Genomic DNA, 26,862 nt, shown 5'->3' with positions numbered 1-26,862 from the left:
AAACATAATTTTATCTTCAGATAATTTATTCGATTTTGCATCCTCCAAGACTCACTGCATGTGCAACACCCCTAGGCAAACTCCACGGATCTCTGTGTATTCCCATGCAAGGCTAATCCTTTGTCTGGCTGGTGTCTAGTTGGTTGAAGGTGAGGGGGTTACATGAATACCTGAGAGCAAAATTCAGGTCCCCATCACTAGTAAGAAAGAAGGATTTAGTGGGATGGAAGAGCGTAAATGTTTGGGGTGTGGGGGGAATGGAAAATTAGAAGGATTTAAGCAATATTCTAAAATAATAAAGTGACATTACAGTTTCAAAAAAGCCCAAGCCACTTACAGTTCCCAGTGGGAATTGGTGGCTTTGTACTCTTCAGTCATTTGGCTACCTTTCAAAACACCTCACTAAGACCCAGTCCAGCAATATCTCAAGACAAATAGCTGACTTAAAAACACGTGTCCTTTCCCAGCAGCCAGAGAGGCTCTGCAGGAACACACGCATCTGCCCACACACAGCCAGCTGCAAGATTAGGACCAAAGTGTTTATCAGTGGAACCTTACCAGAATTTTTTTTTAGATCTGTTTGAATTAATGTCAACACTGGCTTCTAAGCTTTTCCATGATTCGACAGTAAGTGACATTTAAAGGGACAAAAGACCTTTTTACAGACAGTGCAACACAGCCAGTCATGCAACTGCAAAGCCTGTAGTGTAACCACGTGAATCCAGAGATGCCAGCACTGTATCCATGTGGATAAATGATATCATCTTTTCAGTCTTGTGCAATGAAAGCACATGCCTGTCAGATAACTTTTTCTGTCTTTTAACTCTCCTGTCAGCACAAGTGTCAGTTGTTTGCAAGTCCCCATGTGTAATAACCCTCCTATGAACAGTTTTAAAGTTTATGCCCATAGAAGCAGTTTGCCAATGAAATGGATCTGGAGTGCACCTGTAGCCTGTGTCATAGGAGGAGGGAAATATTGTATATCTTTCATACAGGACCAAAAGATGTTCTTTCCTCCTTTTGAGGTGTGGATAAAAGAAATTGCACTCGCCACAGCTCTCAACCGAACTGATTAAAACGAGGCATTTTTTCCCTTATAATTTCATTCAATTCAGTATTCTCTAAAGAAACACCTAAAACCCCTCCTTTGTCTCATCTTTCAAATACAACGCTCCATTTTACAGACCTTCATTTTAAAGGAAATTTCCTAGGAAATGGCCATTCTTTTAAAAGAACATGTTCTAAAAAGCCAGCATAAGACACAGGGAAAGATATTTTTTTTCAGCATTCATTTGCTGCGTTAGTTTTGGTGCTCCAGGCACCTCGTTGGTTGGAGGGACTTCAGCAGATGCTTGCAGTGGCCCGCGTTAGCCCAAGCCATCAGCACGTTACCTCCTCCCTGGTTTCTTCTCCCTGTTGTACACAAGGCAGCCAAGGAAGCCACACAGTCATTCAGAGAGCTTCAGCCGTGAGCTGCAATGACAAACAGCAAATCTGACTCATTGTTGATGTACCTCCATTACCGAGCGTGTCTAATGAGCTGATATTTTCTGGGTATTTCCTAAGCACCGTAGTATGAGTCCTACAGATGCCCGAGCTGGAAGTTAGCCCACCTTTCCCTAAACACAAGCCTCAGTGCTGCAAGCCAGCGCTGAGCAGCAGCAGTTGAAGCCGGTGGGGCTGCTGGGGCGTGAACGTGCACCGCATAGATAAGGGTGGTGTGGCGGAGCAGGCAGAGCTTGGCTCCGTGTCAGTGCACGCGGGGAGGATGCGATGCGTGAGCAGAGCCCATTTGTTTCCATCTGCTCGCTCCAGCCCCGCCGCCAGGCTGACTCAGACGCAGGAAGCCTCTCCCCATCAGGGAGGGGGGCAGGCCAGGGCGGCGTGAAGCACCAGAGCAAGATTAATGTCAGTGATGACCCCGTGGGGAATTTGATGGGGGGAAATGAGACATCAGCATTTGAAGAGAAACCTCCTCAGAAGGGATGTATCAGGCCTTTCCTAATAATGTTTTGAACTGGGAATAAACCCAGGGGAAGTGTTGTCCCCTTCCTCCTCTGTACCCATAAGATCAGTCTCTTGGAGCGAGGACCCCAAAGCAGTGGTGGAATCAAGGTCAGCCTCTTTCCCTGGCCAAAAGAAAGATGCCCTTTAAGTCGTGATGCAGCAGAATTCCTGGAAGAAAAAAATGCCACCGACTCAGAGAAACAATTGGCCTCTGGCCCTCGGTTGCCTTCCGCGCAGACACATCACAGCTCCTCTCCACGCAGCTGCTTTGGATTCCCTGCAAACACCAGCCACAGTCAGGAGCCAGCAGCAAAGTTCAACTATCAAATGATGCTTTTGACTATTCACTGACCTGTGGAGCTGGATCATCTTCTAATAACCAGATTAGAGGTGGGTTACCTTTTGACATTAGGCAGGGGGAAAGACAGCACAGCAGGAGTTTCCTAAAAATAGAGTGTGTAGAAACCAGGACCAGAAGACCTGACCCGCCTGTCCAGACACACCGAGTAGCAGCAGGCTCCTGCTCTCCAGGCTGGACTGCTGCATAACTCTAGGATGGCAGGAGGTGTACCGATATTTCAGTATCTAGGGCAAGGTGTTCTCCTTCCCGGTGGCACAGGCAGCACTGCTTTGCAGATATCTTACTGTGTGTGGACTAGAGACAGGATTAAAAACAGCTAGCAAAGACAGAAGTATGACAAGTTAAGAGGGAAGCTTTTTAAGAATATACACCATGTGGCAGTGTTTGCCATATGAGCCTCAGCAGTGGAGTGTGCCAGTTTGCATCAGAGCAGAACTCATCGCTGACCATGCAGTTAAATTGCCAGAAATAGTGCCGTGCATCTCAGCTAGCCATGCCAGGCTGCTGGGTCACGTACCTCTGCCACGTAGCTACTGCCTCCATCGGGTTCAGGCAGAGGGATTTCCACCGCTGCTTGTGATCCATGCTTCATCTGCTGGCTTTAAAGCAATGCCATGTGGTGCAATTCTGCCAACTAGCAGGGGGCAATTCTGCAATGTGAAAGGGCTGCAATCCTACCTGTGTTCCCACTTTTCCGTCCTCCTCCACATCCTGGTTCTGATTTACAAAGGATCCCTAATCTTTACATATTTCAACAGTCAATTAATTACTTTACATTTACAACAACCACCTCTATCTCCAATTTCCGTTGATGCCAAGGATGAAACGACCCAGGAAGTCACTCCCAGACTTCTGTCTCCAAATGGTCTTCTCCAGGAACACCGGGAAGCATTTCCATTTTGCCATATTTGTGTTCACTGAAAGAACTGCTCATTCGCTCTAGCATCCCTCTAAGAACCACAGCAAAACGAAATCCAGCCCTGTCGCTCCGGTATAAAAGCATATGTGTCAAGCCAGAGAAAGCCGTGATAATGTAGGTATAGCTCCCAGTTATTACAGATTACTTTTTGGCTATGATGATAAATACTTGGAAAACAAACAACAGACAAAGTGGCTGCACACCAGAGTGGAAAGAGATGAACAAGTCAGGTTTGGACAGTAGGAAAGAACAGTAATTGCAGCACAGATTTGGTATATGCAGGAGATCAAATTGTTAGAAATGGGAGCTGTAAGCATATGGGAAAAAAAAATATCGCTGAAACCACAGTTGTTCAAACAAATGCGGTAATCACAACCTCAGTTACACACACACACGTGCAGGTGCAGACTGATCTCAGCCAGCATCTGTGGAAAATGTCATTTGGCAAAGGAGCACGTTGCACGAACGTGAATGCTGCGTGCACACACGGGGCTTTCCCGTCTGCGCTGCATGGTGGCCTCTTCAAAGGGTTCAAAGGGCTCTGTGCAGTGCTGGCAGCCTGGCAGCACGGGGTCGGTGGAGGTCCTGGCAGAGGTCATTTCCCTGACCCACAGAAGGGCTCCAGCTGATGCGGGGCTGCCGTGGGAGCTGGCGGAGGGGCAGCAGCCCAGGGAGCAGAGGGGCTGCGAGGCTGAGGCTGGATTAAATGCACCCAGCAGCTTTCCTCTCCCTCCCGCTCCCAGTTCCCATGCAGTCGAGATTGCACAACCCTTTCCTTGTATCTGCTCCCTGCCTGGTTGCGTAAAATCTACAGCCAACGTGTAGACACTATTTTATGCATTGGTTCTGTCCTATTTCCTTCATGTAGGAGCTCTGGACAAACCTGAGATCAAAGAAAAAGGCAGACAGCTAAAGTGCACTAGGTGAAAGCAACTGACTTTATTCTACCTTTTGTGTATCGTAGAGCAAAAATCTTTTACCCTGACTCCTTGTGACAAACACTGGGCTGAAAAAACAAACAAACAAACAAACAAACAAACAAACAAACAAAACCAAAAAAAACCCCAGAAAAACAGAGAAACACAGATAGAAGGGAAAGAGAAAAGGTGCTTTGCTCAAAGCACTAAAAAATACCAGCAATTAAAACAAAAATTAAGCTATTTTTTATCTTTTAGCAGTGTCTTTGGGCTTTTGGACACAGCTCTGTGGTCCACGCTTGCTTCCTTTTTCCTTCTACTTTGTTTCACCACAAGCCATAATTGAGCATGTGATGCAGCCGCTAATTGCAAAGCAGAGCTCCCCATTGCATCAGAGCGCTACCAGGCAGCTGGGCAGACAGATTTACACATCCCAGACGTACAGGGTGCTTCCTCCACCTCATGCAGGCAGCATTGGAGAGGGTTTAAAACCAGACTCAATCTCCCCTTGCATTTCCCTCCTGATGCAGCTCGGTGGCAGCTTTCCTTATACAGATGGCTTTGAAAGCAGCCAAAGAGATAACCTTAATAATGCCAGCCTGCGGCAGCAGCAAAAGCCTCTGAAATCAACCGGGGTTGGTACAGGAGATCCCTGGCACCACTATAAGCCATGCAGCTGCGAGCTCCTATCCTTGCAGCTCTGCTTGGCCCCAGAGCTTGCTCATACCCACCAGCATGAGCGAAAGCACAAAATGGCTAAACCTACCCAAGAATCTCACAGCTTGTTCTTACCTGCCTTTTTTTTTTTTTTGCCTGCTCTTACCATGAGGACATTTAGGGCCAGGTAATACAGTGCTCATCTGCTGCTGTAGGGACATGACCACACGGGTTTGCACATGCTCAGCCATAAGCCAGCCTGGTTTGCTGCTGCCCTTCAAACAGCCACTGGTTTTTTGCCGGACTTGGTTTGAAACGCTGCATGCTATTTTGTTCGCTCCATTTTTGTGGCATCAAAGCAGACAGTTGAGGGTTTCTTAGAGTTTTCTAAATTTGTTGCTATAAGAATGCACAAAAACACTCAAAACCCTTTTAAACTGCCAAAAATGTGTAAGAAAAAAAATGTTTTCCACAACTTGGCTTTTCTCCGTGTAGAAGCGTTGGCTTCAGCTGAGCTTAGAGGTGTCTGAGTTAATATCTGTTTTACTTAAACTGGCAGCTTGATTACTTTGTGGATCTGTCATTTCTGAATGAATTTCTGGGTGTCCATCAGATACATTACTCTGACAGGGCAGGAACCGGGAAAAATGTTATCTGATGAGTTTGGCTCTGGACAAAGTCAGCACAAGACCCCGAGGCTCCTTTTTTTACAAGCATCAGAACTGTTTCATTAAAAATCAATGGAAAATTACAGCATGCCTGAAAACTCAGCAACATCCCAGCCACTAAAGAGAAACAATCCCTGGCAGGCAGCTGCAGCCAAGGCAAGCACTTGCCCTGCTGATATTCGAAATCAGTTTCCAGCGGCAGTGATGTTTAGCTGCTCTAATCTCGTTGTCAGGGAAATCAGCTCAAACAAAATATTGCAGGCACTCTTGCCTTCCAAAAGTGCACATGGACAACGGGCCCTGTTCTCTGCTGCTCCCTGCACCTGCAAGAGCAAAGGACCTGGAACTGTCCCACAGGGATGAGCAGGACACCATGGCTGAGCTCTGAGCATCACCCAGGGGATGTGCTGCCTGCAAGGATGGCCCAACCCAAAGACCCCTCCATTCTGAGATGAAGCCACAGACTAAGGCTTGGGGTTTTAAAACCCAGCTGGCCCTGGTTCCCGGTGTGGCCCCAAGAGCCACGTCCCCCCTGTGCACTTTGTTTCCCTCGCTGCGAAACAGGAAATTTTCCTTCTCCGCCTCCATTGTTGGTGCGTTTGCTCTGCAGGGCCAGGCCAGCCTCTGTCCGCCTGTTTGCACTGGCCTCATACAATGGAGTCATAATCCAGAGTGTTGCCATTGTAAAAATAGAAACGGAGAACAATGTCTTCCCTAAACCCAAGGCTTTTCATGTATCTCATTGTGTAAAATATGCTGCTTGAAATCCACTCACCATGCTAACCAGCAACTGAAACCAAAGGTGCAATTCACACCCTGCTTGGTGATCATTTGCAGGAAGTAGCTGTGGATTTTCTACCTCGATTCACTTCTCCTTTATTTGCAGTGTTCTGTGATTTGTCTTCAAAGTCCCTTTCCTCTGAAGTCAGATGTGATCCCCATTAGTGGCACTTTCATGTAGCTGAAGAAGTGTGTCAACATTTTCTAATAGCTCCAGAAAGCAAGGGGGAGTGAACTGCTCGGCTCTCGGGAGAGCAGTGTGAAATAGAAAAAATTACCAGCCGTGATGTTTAAAATGGTCTCTTAGAATGCCTCTTTTAAGAGCTGCGTATTTCAGTCAGTCATTAAGCAAACACAGCCTTAAATAAAACTAGGTGGAAAATAAATAATATTTCTACCAGATGAAAGAATAATTTGCAGAGATGCCCATTGTCATATTGGCTGATATTTTGATTTTTTAATTCAGGTACCTGCTGCTATCCTATATTTTGCTGACTGTTTTCCTGTCTCGCTTAAGGAAAGAAAGGAAATGTTATAAAAATAATCATTTTATCATAAATTTCTGCTGTTCTGCAACTAGTCACCATTGCTTTTTAAGATCAAAACATTTTAACAGCAATTTACATAAAAATATACGCTGCTTGGTTCAAAATTAGTTCACTGTTTTTCCAGCTACAAGACATTATGATTGATGTTTCTCCCAACCAAAAATAATTCCTCTGAGCTCAGCAGAGCTGCCTCTGATGTTCATAAGGTGGAAGAAAAGGTGAATGAAACTTAATAAATCTTTTCAAGAGTAAATACAGTCTAAATGGAGTTATAGCTAACAGGGAGTGCAAGGCATTCTTGGAAATTCAGCTGAATTAGAACCTTTCATTTGATTCAAAAATTGTACTCAAGCACGGAATAATTAACAGAAAAGTTAAAGTAATTAATCTTAAACTTAGAGTTAGAAGTTTTAAAAGTTTTAGTTAGAGCAAAAACCCATCACAAATTCTTGTTGTTTGGAATAGCTACGTATTTCAGAATTAATTTTCATTGTACATGAGAATGAAAGGTTAATATAAATTATAATTAATCTTAATGTATAATATAAATAAAAATATAAAATTTTCATAAGAGCAAACTTTATGCAAATAAGAAAGTAAATAAACTGATCTGCTGGAAAAACTCAACAGTTGCACTTCAAAACTTTTAAATCAATATGATGGTCCCACCTATCCATGCCAACCTTAGGTTTAATGCATCTGCAACAACCTGAAAATTTTGGACTCTACGTTAAACCTCATTTTCACCATCATGAAAAGTACTCAATGGCAGCTGACAGCCCAGACCTGGCTATTTGTGTTTTGCTCCCCATCCAGGCTGCGTTGCTCATGGCCCATCAAGCCACCATGGTGGCTCCCTGGTGTCCTGGGTCTGTGTGGCTGGACCCCCCTCGGGGTCACCGCTCACAGCGTGTGTTACCTCTGTGGCAGGGAAACAGCTTTTTGTTAACCGGTTCACGCCTTTCGAACAAAGGGAACAGTTCAGATCATGGTCAGTTATTTCACATCATTTCGCTTCATTTCTTCTAGTGGAAACATCTGAACTATTCTGTTGAAAGCAACATCTTCCCATGGAAACTTCTGATTCTGTAGAAATACATTTTCTAGCCGAAAATTCCTGTTCAGCTCTGTACAGGAATTTGGATTTATTTTTTCTGTCCAAAGGAAAAAAATCTTCTAGCCTCAGCTCAAGGAGGCACTTCAGCACTTCTTCTGTACATCCAGGGCTGGGCTGCAGCCCCTTGCTCTCCTGCACAACCTGAAAATTTTTTTAACACCAGATTGTCCCTGGTGGTAGGAAGTACCCTTCTGCAATCATGGGGCTGGCTCACGCTCCACTTCACATGAGTGCAATTGTGCTTGAGCAAAGGGCAACGGTAAGGGGATCCTCTGCTCAGGTCTGCACTCACCTCTCCCTTTCACGTGTGCAAACACAAACACGCGGAGGCTTCAGACCAGGCATTTCATCCATCTGCTTCTGTTGCTTTTCCAACATTACAATCACTTCATTGTCTGCAGCGGCTGCCACGCCAGAGAGGAAAGTGGAAGGCTTCTCAGCAGGGTGTAAAGAAAGCATTAACAGCATTTAAAACCTTTGTGGTAGCCAAGAAAAAAAAAAAAAAAAAAAAGTGAATTCCTAACTTCAGCTTTTCTTATCAGAAAGTTTAAATATTTCCAAGATTTTTGTTTATGGTGTTTAACACTTCTGCTTCCTAAGTCATACACATTTAGAGCTGCTGCACAAATGTTTGGCTAATCTCTGCAAGCTGCAGGGTAAATAGCAGCTGAAGTTTGGTCCTGGTGCTAAGTACCCTGGGCCTGATGCTGTTTCTGGGAAATGCCAAGCCGAGTTTCTGTCGTGGTCCCCCTTGGCTTCAGGAGCAGGTACTTTGTTTTCAAGCCTTTTCAAGCAGTGCCTCACCAGGGAACATGCACAGGGAAAGCCAGAGTTCAGGTGAAACTTAAACAAGGAACAGACGAAGCATCAGGGAGGCTGGTGTTGGAAAGGGCCTCAAAACATCATTTAATCTTTCCCCTGCCCAAACCCGGGTTGACAGTATGTAAAATGTCAGCTACAGCAGTGCTGGAGTTTGGGCAAACCTAACGCTCCTGACCTCTCGCGCTTACCTTAGCTTGTTGTGCAATGCATTACACTGGAGACAGCTGGATTCAGTTCAGTGTGCCAAATACGCCCCTGCCCCAGCGGTTCGCAGATCAGAGGATCAGATGCTATTTTAAGCTACCCTACCATAATTCTGGAATACGCCCGAGGCACCGCTCTGCTCTCCGAGCCGGAGAGCAGGTCTGACCGCAGATGCCTTGCTCAAAGGCACACAGCAACACCTGGAACACACACACACACCATGGGTCTGTGCCCAAATGCAGCACCCAAAACACCTTGGCCCATCACTAGCCTCATCTTTACATTAGCTCCCGGTCAGCTTGCCTGGCACCTGAATGTAAGGAATAGGAGAGCCAGGCTCTTTACACAGCAGCCAAGCTAGTGGCTGCTTCCTGGTTTATATTCCAGCACATCAATCATTTTTCCCCTAACATCAGGTTCTTACGGACAACACACTTCTGTTCCCTTCTGTATCATAATTTTTCTTCCTTTCTAGCTTTGGCATCTGTACTTTTTGTTGAAGATGCTGGTGACCACAGAAGCCATTTCTCCCCTGAATCACGTCCAGCAGCAGGGGGATGTGCCATAGTGCGCTGCAAGCTGTAGTGCTAATGATGCTGCTGGGTAACGTCTCTCTCCCACTCTGATCCAGCATCCAGGACAGGTCCATCTTCATTCCATACCCCTCATTCCTTTTGGCTGTTCTACCACAGTTACCAACACCGATTAATGTGGGGTGATACTGAGAACCAGTATGGCCAGCACAGACTATCTGGCCTCAGCCACTCTTAGCTAGGAACTCTTCAGGAACGCAAGAAATGAAAGCTCCTAAATTTTCAGCTTCAAAGTCCTCAGCGAATTCAATGCACTAAAGTTGTAGCCACTGAAGACTAAAATGCTTTTGCTGAAGTCTGTTTCTCACCAAGAATCTGGGACCTCTGTCGAGTTAAGAGCACAGGGTCTTCTGCCAGTACATGTGCCTGTGTTACAGCTACTCCATCACCTGAAGATCCAGCCCACAGCAAGGACAACCCATTCACTGCATAGCAGCAATTTTGTGCCCTTCCATCAGCACTACCTGCTCCCACTGCCACCTAACCCAGACCAAGGCAGATTGCCACAGGTTTTAGGAAGAGACTGTCACAGCAAAGAGCCAATGCTGTCAGACAGTACTGTCTCTCCACACTGCTTTCTGCTCCCTTCCCAGAAAAAGAAAACAAACAAACAAACAAACACACCCTAGCTCTGATCCTCGAGCAGTACCAGAATAACAGTGGAGAGCTTGCTTTCCCCCAGCCACACAGGCAGCCCTGTCCTCCCATGCTCTGGAAACACCCTGTGTATTGCCTGGGCACATTTCAGTGAAATTTGTCTCATTTTGCTACTGATCTTGCATTTATTCTGATGTTATTTACCAAGACTCATGTTTCCCGGATAACCAGATGCTTGACATAACTTTGGAGATAGTCTTTTCCCCAGCACTCAGCAGAGCTGGAAGAACGACTTTTGCCTTACACAGGCAGGAGAGAGGAGCCAGGCAAATGGTCAAAGGCTCCCTTTATTCTCACTTGATCTCCTTGGAGTAAAACTCACACTCCTTGCTCTGCTCACTATGATCTCGGCATCACTGTTAGGAGACTGCTAATACGTTCTTCACAATTAGGTTTCAGTAAACAGTTAATTTAAAGAGTCAGTTAAAATAAACTGAAAATGCCATAGTACCTGGTCTTTTGTAGGTCAGGACAGCACATCTAGTTAAAATACTAATAAGATTACTCCAATTATCAGTCACTCTTTAATAATCTCAAAGCTCTGCCACCTTTGCTCTTGATTCGAGTCATAAACCCAGTACCAGAAAACAGACATTCCTAGATACTGTGCTATGGTGATGGAAGCCTCAAAAATATTGAGTAGAGCTAAAAATATAGAAAATTATCTACGTGCTGCCTTTCGGTTTTTGCATGGGCTTACACAACAGTCACAGCCAAAGTTTTGTTCTTTCATTCATCTCAATACCACAGACAATCACATGGTCTCAGGAAGGGCACTTCGCTGTCACTCAGGATTAAGAAGATATCTAATATTCTTAAATATTTAGGAAAAACCATAATATTTTTAATAATATGTTCAGGTTCTATCTATTTATATTACTTAATGCTACATTTTTTCCTCTGTGTAGCATTTGAATGGATTTAGTGCTATTACTTTCACTAGAGATTAAAAAGACCCTCAGTCAGATTATCATTGAAAGACACATATCAGAGTCTATTTGCCCCGCAAATATAGCGCATTTACCTAGGCAGTTGTTATTAGCTTCTAACTGAGGAGCAGAACTGCCTTCCATGGGGACAGCTGCTGGTGCGCGGGGAGCCGAAATCCTCAGGAAGCACCTCCCAGCCTGCTGCAGTGCACAGCCCTCTATTTAAGACAGAATGAAATCTAACAAAATGCTCTCTTAAGCACAATGCCAATTGTTCTTCAATTCCCCAAGTGCTATAATCACGTTAGCCTTTTCCATCTAGCACAGCTTTGCACAATGTTGAGGTCCCAAGAGCTCCCTCAGGACTGTATTACTGGAGAAACTGGGCACAGCCTTTCTTGCAGAGACCCCAAGGTTTCTTGGACTCTGCTATCAGCAAAGTTGAATTTGCTCAAGGATTGATTAGCACAGCAATAACTCACTGAGATGCCGGGTAAATCCTCCAGTGCTGATTTTACAAACAATGAGGTCAATGATTGCAATAAATCAACTTCATTCATGCTGTCTATAAGTAATGTCCTAAACTGGGAAGAAGCTGGCTCATGTTAGTGTTGCTTGTTCTGAAAGCTTTGGGAATTTCCATTCTCTGTCATCTGTTTCTGGACCAGATTCATTCTGCTCAGTCTTCCTAATTGACCTCCACTGCTTTTGTGTTCTTTGTCATGTAAGCTGGCCAGTGCTGAAGTCTGACTTCTCAACACATTTTGAAAGACTAACAGCATTTCGTATCATCTGCTTGAATAAAAATGTCTCTGCATAGCAACTAGCCATCAGTGGAGGGCTGCAGCCTTTTTCCTCTCAAGATGCTAAAAAGCACATAGTGCAGGTCATGAATCTTCCTGTAGGATGACAATGTCTAGATGAATCTATTCCTGTTGCAGAATGGGACAACAGAGCTGTTGTTCGGTGTCAGCCTGCTTCCCCAGCGCAGTGGTAACGCGACTCAGGGTTGGGCATTTTCCCACCAGTTCCACTGGGATCCTCAAACCTGTATGGATGAGGCAGAGGGGAGGGATCACCCCTTGCCACACACAAGAAACAGGAGTCCAAGGTGAAGAGCAATCACTAGAGGCAGTGGAGGGATGTCTGGAAAGGAAACATTGGGAACTGTTTATATATCACTTCTCTGATGCTTCCAGAAGTACTGAAACATCCTGCCGAAAAAGCTTGTCTCTGCATAGTCAATCCCAGACTTCCAAAAGTCTTCAACATTGACTTCCATGCCATGAGAGCATTGCAGGAGTGTGACTGTTTGCCTGGCCTTTCTTGAGATGCCTTCAAGTGGGCATTTGCGTTACAGTCTCCAGATTTTCCATACAACCACAGAGTTAAAAAGAAATAAAGAAGCTTACAAACACAAAAACCAAGAATGACTTGACCTTGGCCTGAAGGAAAGCATGAAGTACTGCCAGACTCATTAAATAACGGGAATAATCAACCAACGTGAGCTTTAGATCAGCCATTGAGGGATGACAGGTAGAAATAGGAAAGCCATGTTACCTCTGGCTAGATTGATAATGAAACCATTGCTAGACCACACTGGCTGGTCATAGCGACTGCTTGAAAAGAATTTGGAAAAGAGCTACAGGAATGATATAAGAACAAGATGCCTTGTAGGAAGACACTAGATGAGCTATTTAGAGCAGAATAAATGATGCTATGAATCCTATCTGGCTTTAAAATCACTAAATGCCTGTGGCCTAAAGACAAAGCAACGAATTCCTCACCACCTCATTAGACCAAGAGCTACACTGAGTGAAATCAGCTGAATCCCAGCCCCAGAGGCCTCTCTGTGCTCCCACCGCGGGGACCAGACTGGAAATGTTTTTCAGATATTGTAAATATCAGATGGGCAAGAGTATTTGCTCAGCAGAACATTGATCTCAGCCATTGATGAGGTGACAGAAAAGGTGAGGCTTACTCAGAGCCCTTCTTTTGATACATACTGACTCTCCGGGGCCTGTGCAAACTAGTGGTAGGTGAATACAGGAGCAGTTAAAGGCATATTTAGTACAATTTACATCTAAAGCGCAGTACTTAGGCCAATTACAGGGCAAAATAGCATGCTTTGGATTTTCCTTTCAGAAAGAATGTAGTTAAGCTGCAGGATAAGTCTGAGGCAGAGAATCACTTCGGCTGTCATCAGAGTTTGCCATGAAGGAGGAGATGGGGGAACACGCCGTGAGCAACGTGTGACTCCACTTCCTGGAGATGACCCTTCCGCGTGGAAGTGACAAATGGCCCAGGCTTGAGTCATGGGGCACTGGGTGAGTCAAGGGTCCTGTGTAACACCAGCTCTTGTCGCCCAAGCTGTGCTGGACACACGGTGTTGTAGCAGTGCGTTCAGTCAAAGCAAAATGTTCCCGAGTATTTCCAAGGAGAAACGCTGCTAGGACAGCCTTCTAGCTCAAGTGGTAAATAGCCATTAGAGCTCAGCCAAGCTGATTGTCATTCCTGGCCTGAAAGATGGGGACATGTCATTAAGGTCTTGCTTACTCTTTTCTTGACTGGCTTCCTCTGGTGGCTGCCAGACCGTAGCATCCCCAGGGCTTTCATCTGCAGATGTCCTGAGTCTTCCCAGCTTCAGCTGTAGCAGCGTAACTTCTGAAGATTGGTCCACAGCAGCTAAAATAAGTTCCCCAGGCACTGACACAACCAAAATCAAACCAGCATGTGAGAGATTAATTTCTGGCAGCCCTATCCGTATTTTCTTCACCTGGATCAGCCAAAGAAAGATATTTCTGAACACAAATATGACCCAAAATAAGATTCAGAAATGCACCTGAAGCACTTAGCAGGTGCTACAGAAATGCACTGCCCACCTTTACTTTGTTCTCCTGATGAATATTCAAAGCTGCTGTTTCTTAAAGCCTGGGATATGTAGCTTCAGTTCGATTAGATGCCCAACCATTATGGGAACCAAAGGAAATGAGAGATCCAAATGTCTTTGAGGCATGTTTGAGTTTCAGTCCCTAGTTGAAATGCAACAGGGATCCTCACATTCCAGCTACAGAGACCCCTTTTTAGGAGCTCTGCAGTACAAAAAGAAGACCATTTATAAACAAGATTTTTAAAATCGTTCTTCAAACAAACTCCTACAAAAACACTCCTGTCCTGCCTGGGGTAAGCCCCAGAGAGCAGAAGACATCTGTGAAGGGGAGGGAGATTCCCAGTTCATTACAAAATCTTTCATGAAACTACATTCAGGAAGGAAGGAAAATATTACCCAGCAAGCAAACATTGTCAGTATCCCCAGGGATATCAGCTGCTTGAGAACACACTGCAGTCAGTATATTGATCGCTTCACAAAAATCACTCTGAAAGTGCCAGAGGAAGGAATGGAGGTCCCTGAGACACCCCGGCATTTGCTGCAGTCTACAGATAATGCATTTGCTTTTAAAGATATAGTCTGGACTTGAATCATGCCTTGCAAAGATGATTGTCAGAGAGAGAGTCGAACTTCCCAGGGAAATCATTGACTGGAGCCCCCTTCTAAGCAGTTCAACTTACACCTCAAATCTGTGCTGAGGAAAGCACAAAAAAAACCCATCATAACTGCAGGTGGTTTCTGTTCTTTATATAATTAACTTGACAGTAATTCCGGTAAAGAACACAGAAGAAACTGGGAACGAATGGTTCTGGCATTGCTGAAAATGTTCTGATTTTCTGATTGTATAGGCTGGTGTTGCAGCAGATTCAGGGCATACTCACAGGGAAGAGGGTGTATCATCTTCTCCTTTTACTGTGAGGGTGAGGAGGACACTCAGTTCTCACCTCCCTGGGAGCTGCTCTAGTCCTCCAAGATGACCTGTGGCTCCAGTCCCTGCCACTGAGCATGAAGCGGTTCACCCACTATTTTGCCAATAAGATCTATGTTACTTTGTGAATTCAGGTCCTTGATTAGGATGCCCCAAGCCAAAGCAAACTATGTCATTCTACAACTGAAAATTTTGTTCAACCAGAAACTGGAAAAATAAATAAATGTGTGTATTGTGTATACATAAAAGATGTGTTTGTATATGTGTGTGCATATGTATTTTAAAGACAAAAACATGTCTCAGTTCATTTCTCACTGCTATCCTCCCTCCTTAGTATCTGATCTGTAGTAAAACACTGATCAGACCCAGTTACCGTTTCACGTAGAGCTTCACCTGCCAAATATGCAGGAGCCAAGAAGTTTGGTGTGAAGTAGCACTGTGAAACTGGGCACAAGCTGAAGCCAAGAGTTTAAAACAGTACTGCTCCTCCTGGAGTGAGGCCTGCATGAACAAGCACCTTTGAAAGTGAAAGGAGATCTATGAGGCACACGTTTCATTTCCATCTAGAAATGAAAATATTGGTCAAGTGTCTACCCATCACTTAAAGCAGTAAGAACCCAAATCTTCCATCTAAACTCTACTGCAGCTGACCAAAACCTGTTCTTTTGTCCATTTTCTGATTTTACCCACCTTCCTATTTGGAAAAGAAACAGACTTGGGCACTTTTTCTGCCAGCAGATCACCTGGAATTGCTGTTGTTCTTATCTTATACTGGTGGCCATTAGTCTGTGTTAAGTAGCATGCATCTAGTACACATAATCATGATGAACAGACAAAAGCACAAACTTAATACTCAGAGCTTGCTGACAAGGGCAGAAGGTGGCCCTTGTGAAAGTGTGAGGTTTGACACAGACTAATTTGTCCAAAAAAATGAGAAAGCTTTTCCATCCAGGCAGGTCCTACCACCCCTACTTGTTGTCAGGCTCTTGGCATCAGTCTTCAAAGCAGCTGAACCTTAATTTGTTGGCAGGAAGGCACTAGAATAAATAGATGACTTCTCCCATGTGGTATCACGTTAGACATAGCCTAAGCTATTGTGTACATTCTGGCTAGTGATTTCAAAGTCATTTGTTTCTGCAAGCACTTCTTCACAGGCACTGAAAAATTCCCCATGCTGTGCATGTCCGCTCTCCGGTACCACAGCTAAGCGTGTCTGAGCTATTGCATCCTAGTTCGGTGTCAGACTAGAGATGCATGTTGCTTTGCACTATTAATCAAACACAAGAAATTCTGGGAGGGCAGCAGCCAGTTTGTGTCCCCTTTCTGTTAGCGCAGACCATGAACATCGCTGTTGTGTGGCTGAAGGGCTCTTCCAGGGGTACGTTTCAGTCCCACAAGGTTGCCAGGGCTTTGCTGTGAGCAAATAAAACACAGGGGGGGGAAGGTTTTGGCAAAGACTGGCCATTGACAGGTGGATCTGGGGCAATCTGGGCAACAAGAACATCAACAAAAATTGTTGTATTGTCCCCAGGAACAGGAAGTAACCACTTATTTAAAAACAGAGCTCCCAGCTCAGACCAGTTCATGGTCCACACACCAGACCCAGCCCACACAATAACTCCACCTAGCACCTTGCCTTTTTACTGTGGTCTTCAAGCGGGACAACATGTTTCAGAGCTCTGTGTTGAGCCTCATTACCAGGCACAAGGACTGTGACAAAGCCCTAGTGGTGATCTAAAATCCTTATGCAAACTAGCAATACCCAACTAATTTATAATCTAGCTAACATTTTAAAAGCGTTGCTGTTTTATACATCGTGCACTTGGTTAAAACCACCAGTGAAGGGGAGAAAACATCTGCCCTGTTGCATCGTCTGATGCAGCTCTGACTGGAGCTAAAGGAGAACCAGGACTGTGCAAGTATTCAGCCACATTTTATTGCCGCCCCCACTGCACTTGGTGTTAAAGGCCATGCCATTTCAGTGCTTCATCAATCTATCAATATAGCCACTAAACAGTAAGGAGAGTTCACATTTATCTTGTTATCCAAGACTGCTCATAAAGCTGAGTTCACAAGCCCGTAAAGGAACCTACATTGCCCCAGTGACTGGGAGGGAATTCCATGTTGGCTTCCCATAGCCTCGGCCACTGAGAGAACAGGAAAAGATAGTAGCAGGGTAAGTAAAAGTAAACCGAGATAAAGCCAAAAGTAAGGCCTACAAATCTAGCAGAGCAATCTTAGCTCATAAAAACCTACCAAGAGGACATGTTGAACAGCTCTTTGCCTGATGGAGGCAGACTGATACACCCTTAGTATAAAAATACCATGATGTTTTCATAGGCAAAACCCATTTATTTTGACATCTGTTTTGCCTGCATGAAAGCGTGGTGGAAATTTCAGCACCAATGTATTAATCTAGACACGGCTGTTTCAAAAGCCAGTGATTATTTGCGTTGTCAGTGTGAGACATCTGGTCCCCACTGCATGCAAAGCCAGGAATCCAGAGACAGCAGTTTGCCTGTTGCTGAAGTTTACCCAAGAAAACGGTTTTGCTGGGATGGTAGCTGTAAACTTAGAGAGGTGATGTGCACAGGAAGGATAGCTTCTGATGATGAGACAGATTAGAATATTTGACAAGAAGAAAGGCAAATTAAAGGTTGATGGGGAAAAGAAAAAGTCAAAGTGGAAGAAAAGAGAAAAGAAAAAAAGAGAAAAAGGAAAAATATTTGAGTGGCACCGCCCAGAAAGTCACAGCAGAACCTGTAACAGGTAGGATGCTATAAGTATTAAAATGTAACGTGCAAGCTGGGTAGAGTCAGGGTGTATTTTTCCAAAAGCCCTTGCATTTCTTAGCCCTTGTGTATGTAAAGAGTAATGGTGGAACACCACCAGCCTCTTTATACCCCCTCAGTATTTCCCAGGGATCACCAAGAAGCCAAACTGAACTGTAGAAACTATCACCAACTATTCAATGTGTGGCTTCACAGACCTATTGCAAAATACCCGCCGTGACTTCATGGACTCCAGAGCACAGACAACAGTTTAGGAGCAGCTGCAGCATATCCTTCTGGCAGAGCATAGTGTACTGCAGACGGGCTGGACCTCTACCCCAACAGCTTATCTCCAAACCATATTAACTACTGGAACAAGGCAGCAATTTGTGTCTGCACCAGGGCTTTTTGCCAGACTAGCTCTGTCAGGTGCCACCAAGAGATGGGCCAGCAAAATTTCACAGCAGCCCAAGGCTGGACAGGGAAAATCTTAGTGCAACTTGTACGTTTTTTAAACACTGAAGACCTGAGCTGATCTTTGTAAGCAGGACCCAGCTCAGTTTGCCTGCACTCAGAGTTAGCCAGCACGACACGTAAAAGCTGGATAACTATGCCAGTACAGACGCATGGCAAATGTCTCTTCAGATTCATCAGACACATTAGATCACCTGCACCTCCATGCACCCCATGGCCACACAGCTGTCCTACGGGCAACCCGCTTTGGAGGTGCTCTGCAGATCCCATACAAGTTCAGTCAAGGACTGACAGTGCGACTGATGTTCACGTGCAGCCCTAAACACCACCTTGGCCAGCTGAGCACCATGTGGCTAACACACCGCAGCTGGAAAATTGCCTTCAGCTGAAGGGCGCATCTTCCCACAGTTGGTCCTTGAGCAAAGTAAAATCAGCGGAACAGGTCTGGCTCCTGCACTTCTTGGCACAAGGACAGATTGAAGGCTGGCCAAGGCCGTAACTGGAAAAAAACCCCACACCTCCCAGCTGCTTCTGGTAAGCTGTGCAGGACCACCTGTGGCCCCTACTGCTTCTGAGAAGGGAGCTAAGAAAAGCAAGTGTCTTGTCAGTAGACTTACACAGCTCATACTTCTACTGGGATATTTTGAGACTCCCTGCACCACAAAAAGTTAAAAAGCAGGGTTCTGGGAAAGTTTAGTTGAAATTGTTTTATTCAAGTCAGGTTGAAGGAAGGGGATGGGTCATCTGGACTGTCTCCTGCCTGTGTTGGTACCCATCTACCCACCTCGGTACCCCTTCCCTGGGGTCTCCCACCCATGGACATTCATGTTCAACAGCTAGCCCCATCTGGAGTTCCCCAGGATGCTGCACTATGTACCAGCCACCTTCTGAACTGAGGAGTGGGAGGATGGCTCTTGGCCCGTTTCCCGTCTCCCCTTTCCCCTGTACATCACAAGGCAGCCCCAGCAGCAGGTGAACACAGCCTGTTCTGCTCTCATCAGCAAATCTGGTCCTCGCTGAGCCTTTGTACTTTCAGGGTGTCAGTTTTGTTCTGTATAGATGCTAGCAAAATCACCGTGTCACTTTGCAAGCAAGTAAAGCTGCTGAATAATCAGTCTGTCCAACCACGCTGACAGAGACTTCAAGTCTAAGAGATATCAAACAGGACATTGCTCCCCAGTGCAGGAGCTATTAACTTCTATAAACTGCTAGATGTTTTTCTCCTGCAAAAGTATTATCACTTTTAAAAAAATCAGCAAGAACCTGTATGATGTTTTCAAGCCTCCTCTTTGACAAAAGTAACTATTAATCTTGCCCAGCCCTCATTAATTGCAAGTTGTGATCAGCCGATGGGCACCAGTCTTAGCCCCCCCTACCCCAGCCATAGCTCTATGTTCATTCCATCTGTTTGCCCTTGTGCTTAAAAAAAGTAATAGTCCACAGGCTGCAAGAATACGATTATTTTGAGTAATCTTCCCGATGAATGTTTAAAGTCTTCCTGTTGACTAATGGGTGGAACTGGATTCCCCCCACCTTTCTTTCCAGTTGAATAGTAATGACTTAAGCAGATTAACTGGTTAACTAAATGTCATTAACACAGATCGTACCCTTTATACGAAATAACACTGATTACAGGGACCAGCTAATAATGGGGTTCATCCAAAGGCAATGGAAAACATCTTCATCAATGTTGATGGGCTCAAAATGAAGTTCAAACTGAATTCTACTAAAGCAGTAAACATTCTGAGTGCAATCAATGAACTAAGCCATGTTTTCCTCCATTTGCAACAGAATCTGTTCAACATCTTTGCAAATACTAGTACTCCTCTCACTCCCTGTCCTTTGAAACGTCAACCACAGAGCTGCACATATTAAGCACTGTTGCTTGACCTGCAGTTGCATGATACAGGACAGGACACGTTGCCCAAAAGGCAGTGTGCCTCCACTGAGACCCACCAAACACCAGCCACTGCTGAATGCTTCATCATTTCACAGCCTGGAAGAAATAAAATAATTTTAAAAAAAAGCTCTCAATGATCCATGACAAACCTACCCCAATGCTCATGGTGAGGAAGCAGGAATTCTGTGCTTTCAAGTCCTAGCACATCATGGGGTTCAGCTGGTGGCTGCAGAGACAGAAGCAAATGTCCTCCGATCTCTGGATCCGTGATAGCAGCAGTGTGTGCACTTCATCACTCTTGGCTGTCTATAAAAAAATAAGAGCTTGGCATAAAGGACTTGCTTTTGTTGTGACCTTAGGTTGCCTTCAGTTTCAGTTGAATAGATGGCTTGGTTTAGGATGCACATTTTAAGACACATGTTAATGTGTCTAGCACAAAGGTCTATTGGCATTTTAGGATTAAAACACCAAAAAAAATGAGGCCACTGGCTTGTGCATAAACAGCATCTTTTGTTTCTCTCTTCCAGTAACTGTGACTGTGGGAGGACAACAACACTTGCTGGGACTTTACGACACTGCAGGGCAGGTAACTTACTGCAAAACATCTATAATTTTCCTTTCCCGTGGTTGGTTTGTTACTACCGTATACTGGGGTTTGTTGTTTGTGCTGTTCGCGGGGGATTTTTAACAAATATTAACAATCTGTTGTGAGTTGTAATAGTTGAACTACTGACCTTCTCCTTTTTTTCTCTACACAGAGATTTAATTCTGGTTCAGAAATAAAACAAACACAAATGCACTCATCCCTAGGGCTGAATTTTGTCTAAGCAAAAAACTAAAGCCTGATCAGGATATTCAGCCTCCCATATACATACCTCCTACTGCAAATATAACATTTTCTATAAAGTCAGTGTTTTCTTAATTTACCACATGGTGGCATTGAAGACACAGAGAATTCCTGTTTCCAGGATGAGAAAACTAATACAATACAGCACCAGCCTACTAGTCACCATCTATTGGCTTTTTAAATGGTAACCCAGACAGACTGGCATCCACCCCAGCATCCTTCTCCTAGAAGAAGGGTGTCCATTACAGGAGAGTCTGTACCCCATGCTTACTTACATACAGAATGCTTTTACTGTTTCCACTGTCCACGGTCTGATACAACGGGCTTGCACTAAAAGTTTGCAGAAGAGTTCTGGTCTGTGGTCTGGTTTCACCACCTGGAGAGGAGGAGAAAGCTTTTCTCATTGCCTTGCTCTGCCAGCAGAAGGGCAGAACAGGGTACAGGGAGCAACACATTTTCACATTGAAATTCCCCTCTCCTACCTCTAAATGCCAGCAAATGACAGAATAAAGGATCAAAATCTGTACAGAAACCTTGCAGAAAATCACCTGCTGAGAGGGGAAGGAGCAGGTTTCATGTTCCTTCCCAGTCTGGGAAGGTTGGAACCCACATCCACCAGCTCCCCCGGTCACAGCTGGCACTGGAGGCAGCAGGAGAGGAAAGCAGGTTTGGGACCCTGCTTCACTCTCTAAGTCCTAACAGTCCTGGGTGCAGGGCTTTGCTTTCAGGAGCACTCCATGGCTGTGCTTTCTTTGGCCGTGACTGATTGCTATGAAATGCAAAAACAATGCAGGAGACCCTTCTGTCTGCAGAAGGCCATTTATTACAGAATATACCTTACAGCACTATGCAGCGAGGTCAAAAACCTCATCAGGACAGACTGTCATTTCCAAAAAAACCTGCACTCAGCAGGACTGGGGCTTTTATGCTTTGAGTTTCACCTTTTTTCATTTTATTCCTATCACAGGTTTGTTGGCAGCAACGGTCACTTCATAGCTAGCTCAGCGGCACTAACAGTTCATCCATCATTTCTATCCGTATGGTGCAAACAGATGATCCAACAGCCAGTCCCAAAATAAGACCCAAGTCCTTGTTCCATGTTCAACGTATGTTCAGTCTTCCATTCTGTGCTCACAAGCACAGAGCCTGGAGTACATCTGTCCTGATCCAGCAGCACTGGGAGCCTAGGCGAGTGAGACTGGAGTTAGATTCAGTTTCAGTCAGATTTTACCCAGCGCCTTAATATTTCTACTTGTTTTGTAGGGCTGCCACCTGCCACCCATTTCCTCAGCAACACATCCTCTCATTTGTCCTCCTGAGCCAGAAGGAACACAAATCTGTCTCTTTGACAAACTTCACCCCTCCATCCATTCCTCTACAGTCACTTTGCCATCTCCTGCTTCAAACTAGCCAGTGCACCACCTGCTTCCAAGCACCGTTTTGAACTTGTCAGGCTGATCTCCCTTTCAGACCTTGGTCCAGAGGACGTGGCCATCCAGTCAAAACTCAGAGCGTGAATCACTTCTGGATGACTAGATTGTATCTCCATGGAGGCTGAAAGGATGATGCTTCCCACATGCTCAAGCTATAACGGCAGATCATCTGGGTTGTTTCCTCCCTCCCTCTCCTTGTGTTGTGTGGCTTCCCAAAGGCGTTGGTGTGAAGTCATCGCTAAAAATAGCGCTTGACATTATGATGCTATAAAACATACGCTAATGAAATAACAATTGGAAAATGTACTCCTGCAGCAGGACCCTCTGTCAGCCTAAAGGGAGAGCTGGCAGGGACCCCAGATCTGGGGTATCTGTTTTTTTGCATCCCTGGCACAAACAGTCCTAGGAGGAAAAAACCAGGGGTCTTTTTTCCTCAGGCTGGACTCAGGTGTGGAGGGCTTTAAGAGGCTGACATGGCAGGGAACGTATGTGAGATCAGCATGGCAGCAACATAAAAAAAGAGAGTTTTGCTGTACTTTCTGGGCCTGAACACTGCAAGGCTGATGGCAGCGCAGCTCAGGCAGGTCACAGGCAGGTAACTCATCCAGACCAGGTCTGTGCTGGCATTTCCATGCGAAACCAGTGGCCAAGCAATGTAATTGGGAAGCCTTGCGCTCCCTAAATAACAGGCAGCAAAATTCAAGCACAAGCTAGGGAAACTAGTGATCAGCTATGGTCCAAGGGCATGAGAACTCATGTCCCCTCCCAAACACCACTCTCAATAGCTGCGGCACCTCTGGATACGCCCCATACCCATGCACATGTCCAGTCTCTTTTTTACAGTATTTATCTGCTTGACTTCGACTATCTCTGAGTGAGAGATGATCCTGATGCACCACGTCCCATAACAGTGCACTGCAAGGTTTTATAGCCTTCTCCTGGACAGCAGGTATGAACCCAGACAGGGTCCTTGTCTGATAGGGTTTGGAGGCTCCTGCCAGCCTGCACACACTGGCATATACAGAAGCCCAGATCAACCTTTATCCATGACATTTGTGCTTGTGCTTCAACACGTCCATGCACGCTCCCATGTGCCCTGACAGGAGACCAGACCTCTGCTATGTGATGTGTGGCTGCTCTTCCTTACGGTTTATATAAGGCTCTGCGCTGCTAACTCAAATCAGAAACACTCCTCCCGAAAAAGGATTTTCTAGGGATTCCAAAGGAACAAGCGAAATAAAATGAAATGCACACTCCTGTAGCTGTCACAGCCAAGCAGAACGCTTGTGGGTTTTAGTTTGTAATTTTAATGGTACAGTAAGTTCCAGCCCCTCTAAATATGCACATCTGGAATATTGAAACTGGTTGTATTTAGCCAATTTTTTTCCCAAAAAAATCCTAAATCACAATTCCTCGAGGGCTTGCTGCCACCACGTGGCTGTTCTAGGCGGCTGATTTGCAGCAATTAAATGAAAACCACAGAAAAGGCCTTTGCCAAGCACTTAGCATCAGCCCGTGTTGACGGTGGCATAAACATACTTAACCTCAGATTTTATGTTCTGGCTTAAAATAATGTCGCATAATCAGACCAGTCCTTCCTAACCCAGAGCATCCATATCAAACTCACCTGTCTCTATAATGTAATTGCTCTGTTGATCCCATCACCTTGGCATCCACTTTGTCTTTATTAACCCATCTGCTGGGAGCTCGGTGTCATCCCCAGAGCCTTGTACAAATCTCCTCCCACCGACTGTGCTTCTTCATGGCCTGTATCACTGATGTTCCCACAAACATCTCTGAGGGGCTTATTTCTGCCATTCTCTCAACACGGAGATTTCACTCTCTTGGGGGCTGAGACATCCAAACACCTCCGCTTGTCTTGTAAATCCTTCTTCAGATCAATATTTCTCACATCACTGGAAAGACATAGGTCAGTTGACAAATACTCTGGCTTTGCCCCAAATACTGTGGCTGTGGGGCTGGAGGTGGGAACTGGGAATTTACTCTTCTTGATGAAGTGGGTTTGGGACAAGGAACAGTCAGTTAGACAAACAAAACATTTTGTTTGTGATTTAGGATGTTTCTTTAAACTTCTTTTTAATGAGACAGAGCTAAATTTGGCCTCATACTTCCTTTCAGAATAAATAATTAAGGGTTTTGTTTAGAAAAGGTTGGAGCAGATTGGTTTTGCACAATCCATTAGTATTTTTCAGAAACTAGTGTCTATTCAGTAGTAGTCTGGGTCATCTTATCACTACTTACTCAGTGAACAAAAGACTTCAGAAACATTTATCAGCCTCGACTCCTAATTAAGCCCTCTCATTTGTTGACCCAACAAAAGCAAGACAGAAGCAAGGCTGAATTAAGACACCATCTAATCTGGGCACACAGTGGTACAGTATTGCATTATATTCACCTGCAGGACAGACAGCAGCTTGCATTGCTCCTGCCCCCAAGGTGCATTTTGCCCTACCTCAAATAAATGTTCTGAAGTCTGAGCAATAGCACCTGGATATTTTTTTTTTCTCCTTTTCATTGAGTTATTAATTTTTTCACTATCTGAAAAGCAAAACTGCAACAATTGAATTTTTATACCATTATAACCAAAAGTGACCATACTGCAGAGATTTGAGGCTTGCCTAGAATGCAGAAACGATAAAGTAAAGACCTAGGTCTCAGTCAGGCTTGACATGTATTATCATTTTCTACACTCCAACTTTGTGTTCCTTTCTCCTTTTTTAATTCTGGACCCTCAAAGAAAGCCTTTAGAACAGGTGTATTCCCTGTAAAAGCATCTGTTTCATTGCACTGACATTTTCTAACAGATTTCATTGAAAAGCACCCACCAGACACAGCTACATACGCTCTCACTGTCAGAAAGAGCCAGTCTGTCCCTTTCACACGGCTTGCAAAACCTCTGCTCACTCCCAGCATCTGAAGGCTGAAAACAGACCTAAATTCTTCCTTGAAACTCAGCTATCAAAGCCAGCTCACGACATAACACAGCTGCGCTTTGAGCTGTTTGAAAATTCACCCTCTTCACAACTAGCCCATAGAGAAAATGTTTTTCCTTCCCCAGCCCGGGGCCTGTGGGAACACTGTATCATCCCCCGTGATTTACCTGGCCCCTGCAGGCCAGATTTGATCTGTTTTGTTCTTACGATGAGTGTTTTCTGCTGACTGACACATCGCTGCGTGCCACACATGACTGCCATAGCACCAAATAGCCCACAGACCCTATTTGTTGCATACGGTCATGTCTATAATGCCCGGGGGAGGGGGGGATAGAAAGCCCATGCTATTAACAGCAAAGCCCCTAGAGATGTGTGTCATCAGCAAACACCAGCTAGGAGTGACAGTCAGATACTTCCCAGGATGGTACCACATTGCCAGAGGGCTGAGGCCGGTACACACAGCCTCAAGATCAATTTGTGCTGTTCCACCAGGGACAGCCGCTGTTCAGCGTTACCCTCTGCACCAGCAGCACTACAGATAATGCACACACAAACAAAACGCGTAGATGTGTTAGCTCTTTTGGGTAAAGGTGCTGACGAAACAGCACCTCTAGCCCACAAAGGGTGATTCCCTCCTCAGCACCTGCCCAGAGGTTACAAGTGTGCTGAGCATGGAGGGACAGTGCTGAGCAGCTAATCGAGAGCCAAGGTGATGGCCCCACCTGCAGCTATGCCCACCCCATAACACGCTTGCCGTTTCCCCCTGGCAGGAGGACTACAACCAGCTGAGACCCCTGTCCTACCCCAACACGGACGTGTTCTTGATCTGCTTCTCAGTGGTGAACCCCGCATCGTACCACAACGTCCAGGAGGAGTGGGTGCCCGAGCTGAAGGTCTGCATGCCCAACGTGCCTTACGTCCTCATAGGAACACAGGTAAAGCTTCTCTGGGGTACTGCCAGCCATTGTGGGGGTCTTCAGAGCAAGGGGGCTCCCACTCCGTCCCAGGGGTGGCAGGGGGCTGAGCTCTTGTGGAAAGGTTTCCTATTTAACTTATGTGAAACGTAGCCAGACTTTCCCATTAGAGGAAAACTCAGGGACTGGGAATGGAAATCAACATGCAGATGTCCCATCATGCTAATCACAACTGGCAAAACTCATCCCATCTTTTTATTCAATTCTATATTAATAGAATATTAATATAGATTTGTGGCAACAAGGCATAAATACCTACAGGGAAAAAAAGATTTCTGACAGGCCTTTAGTGAGGGGAAAAAACTCTGTCAAAGCCTGTGGTCAGAAGCAGAAGCTAAACTTCAAACTAATTTTTAAGAATAAGAACAATTAACCCAATTACTTACACAGAGACGTGGGAAGGAAATAGCCTCCCTTTGTGCTTTTACATCAACATTGCAATTAGTGACTCACTGTCCTGCTTGTGTTATAGTGGATGTTAGACTAAACAATCAAACCACTTTATTTTGGCC

General features: G+C 45.1%; 1 protein-coding gene across 1 annotated transcript in view; it reads left to right on the top strand.

The window, feature by feature from the left end:
* The window catches only part of RHOJ (ras homolog family member J), a 62,915-nt gene that overhangs the window by 25,352 nt on the left and 10,701 nt on the right, over nucleotides 1–26,862 (top strand). The window contains exons 2-3 of the mRNA XM_005437292.3: nucleotides 20,670–20,728; nucleotides 26,147–26,311. Coding sequence (XP_005437349.1) covers nucleotides 20,670–20,728; nucleotides 26,147–26,311 — 224 coding nt within the window. The remainder of the gene's footprint in view (nucleotides 1–20,669; nucleotides 20,729–26,146; nucleotides 26,312–26,862) is intronic.

The sequence above is a fragment of the Falco cherrug genome, chromosome 7 (assembly GCF_023634085.1).
Source record: "Falco cherrug isolate bFalChe1 chromosome 7, bFalChe1.pri, whole genome shotgun sequence".
NCBI lineage: Eukaryota > Metazoa > Chordata > Aves > Falconiformes > Falconidae > Falco > Falco cherrug.
Note: the sequence above shows the minus strand (reverse complement) of the source record. Positions and strands in the feature narration are given on the sequence as shown.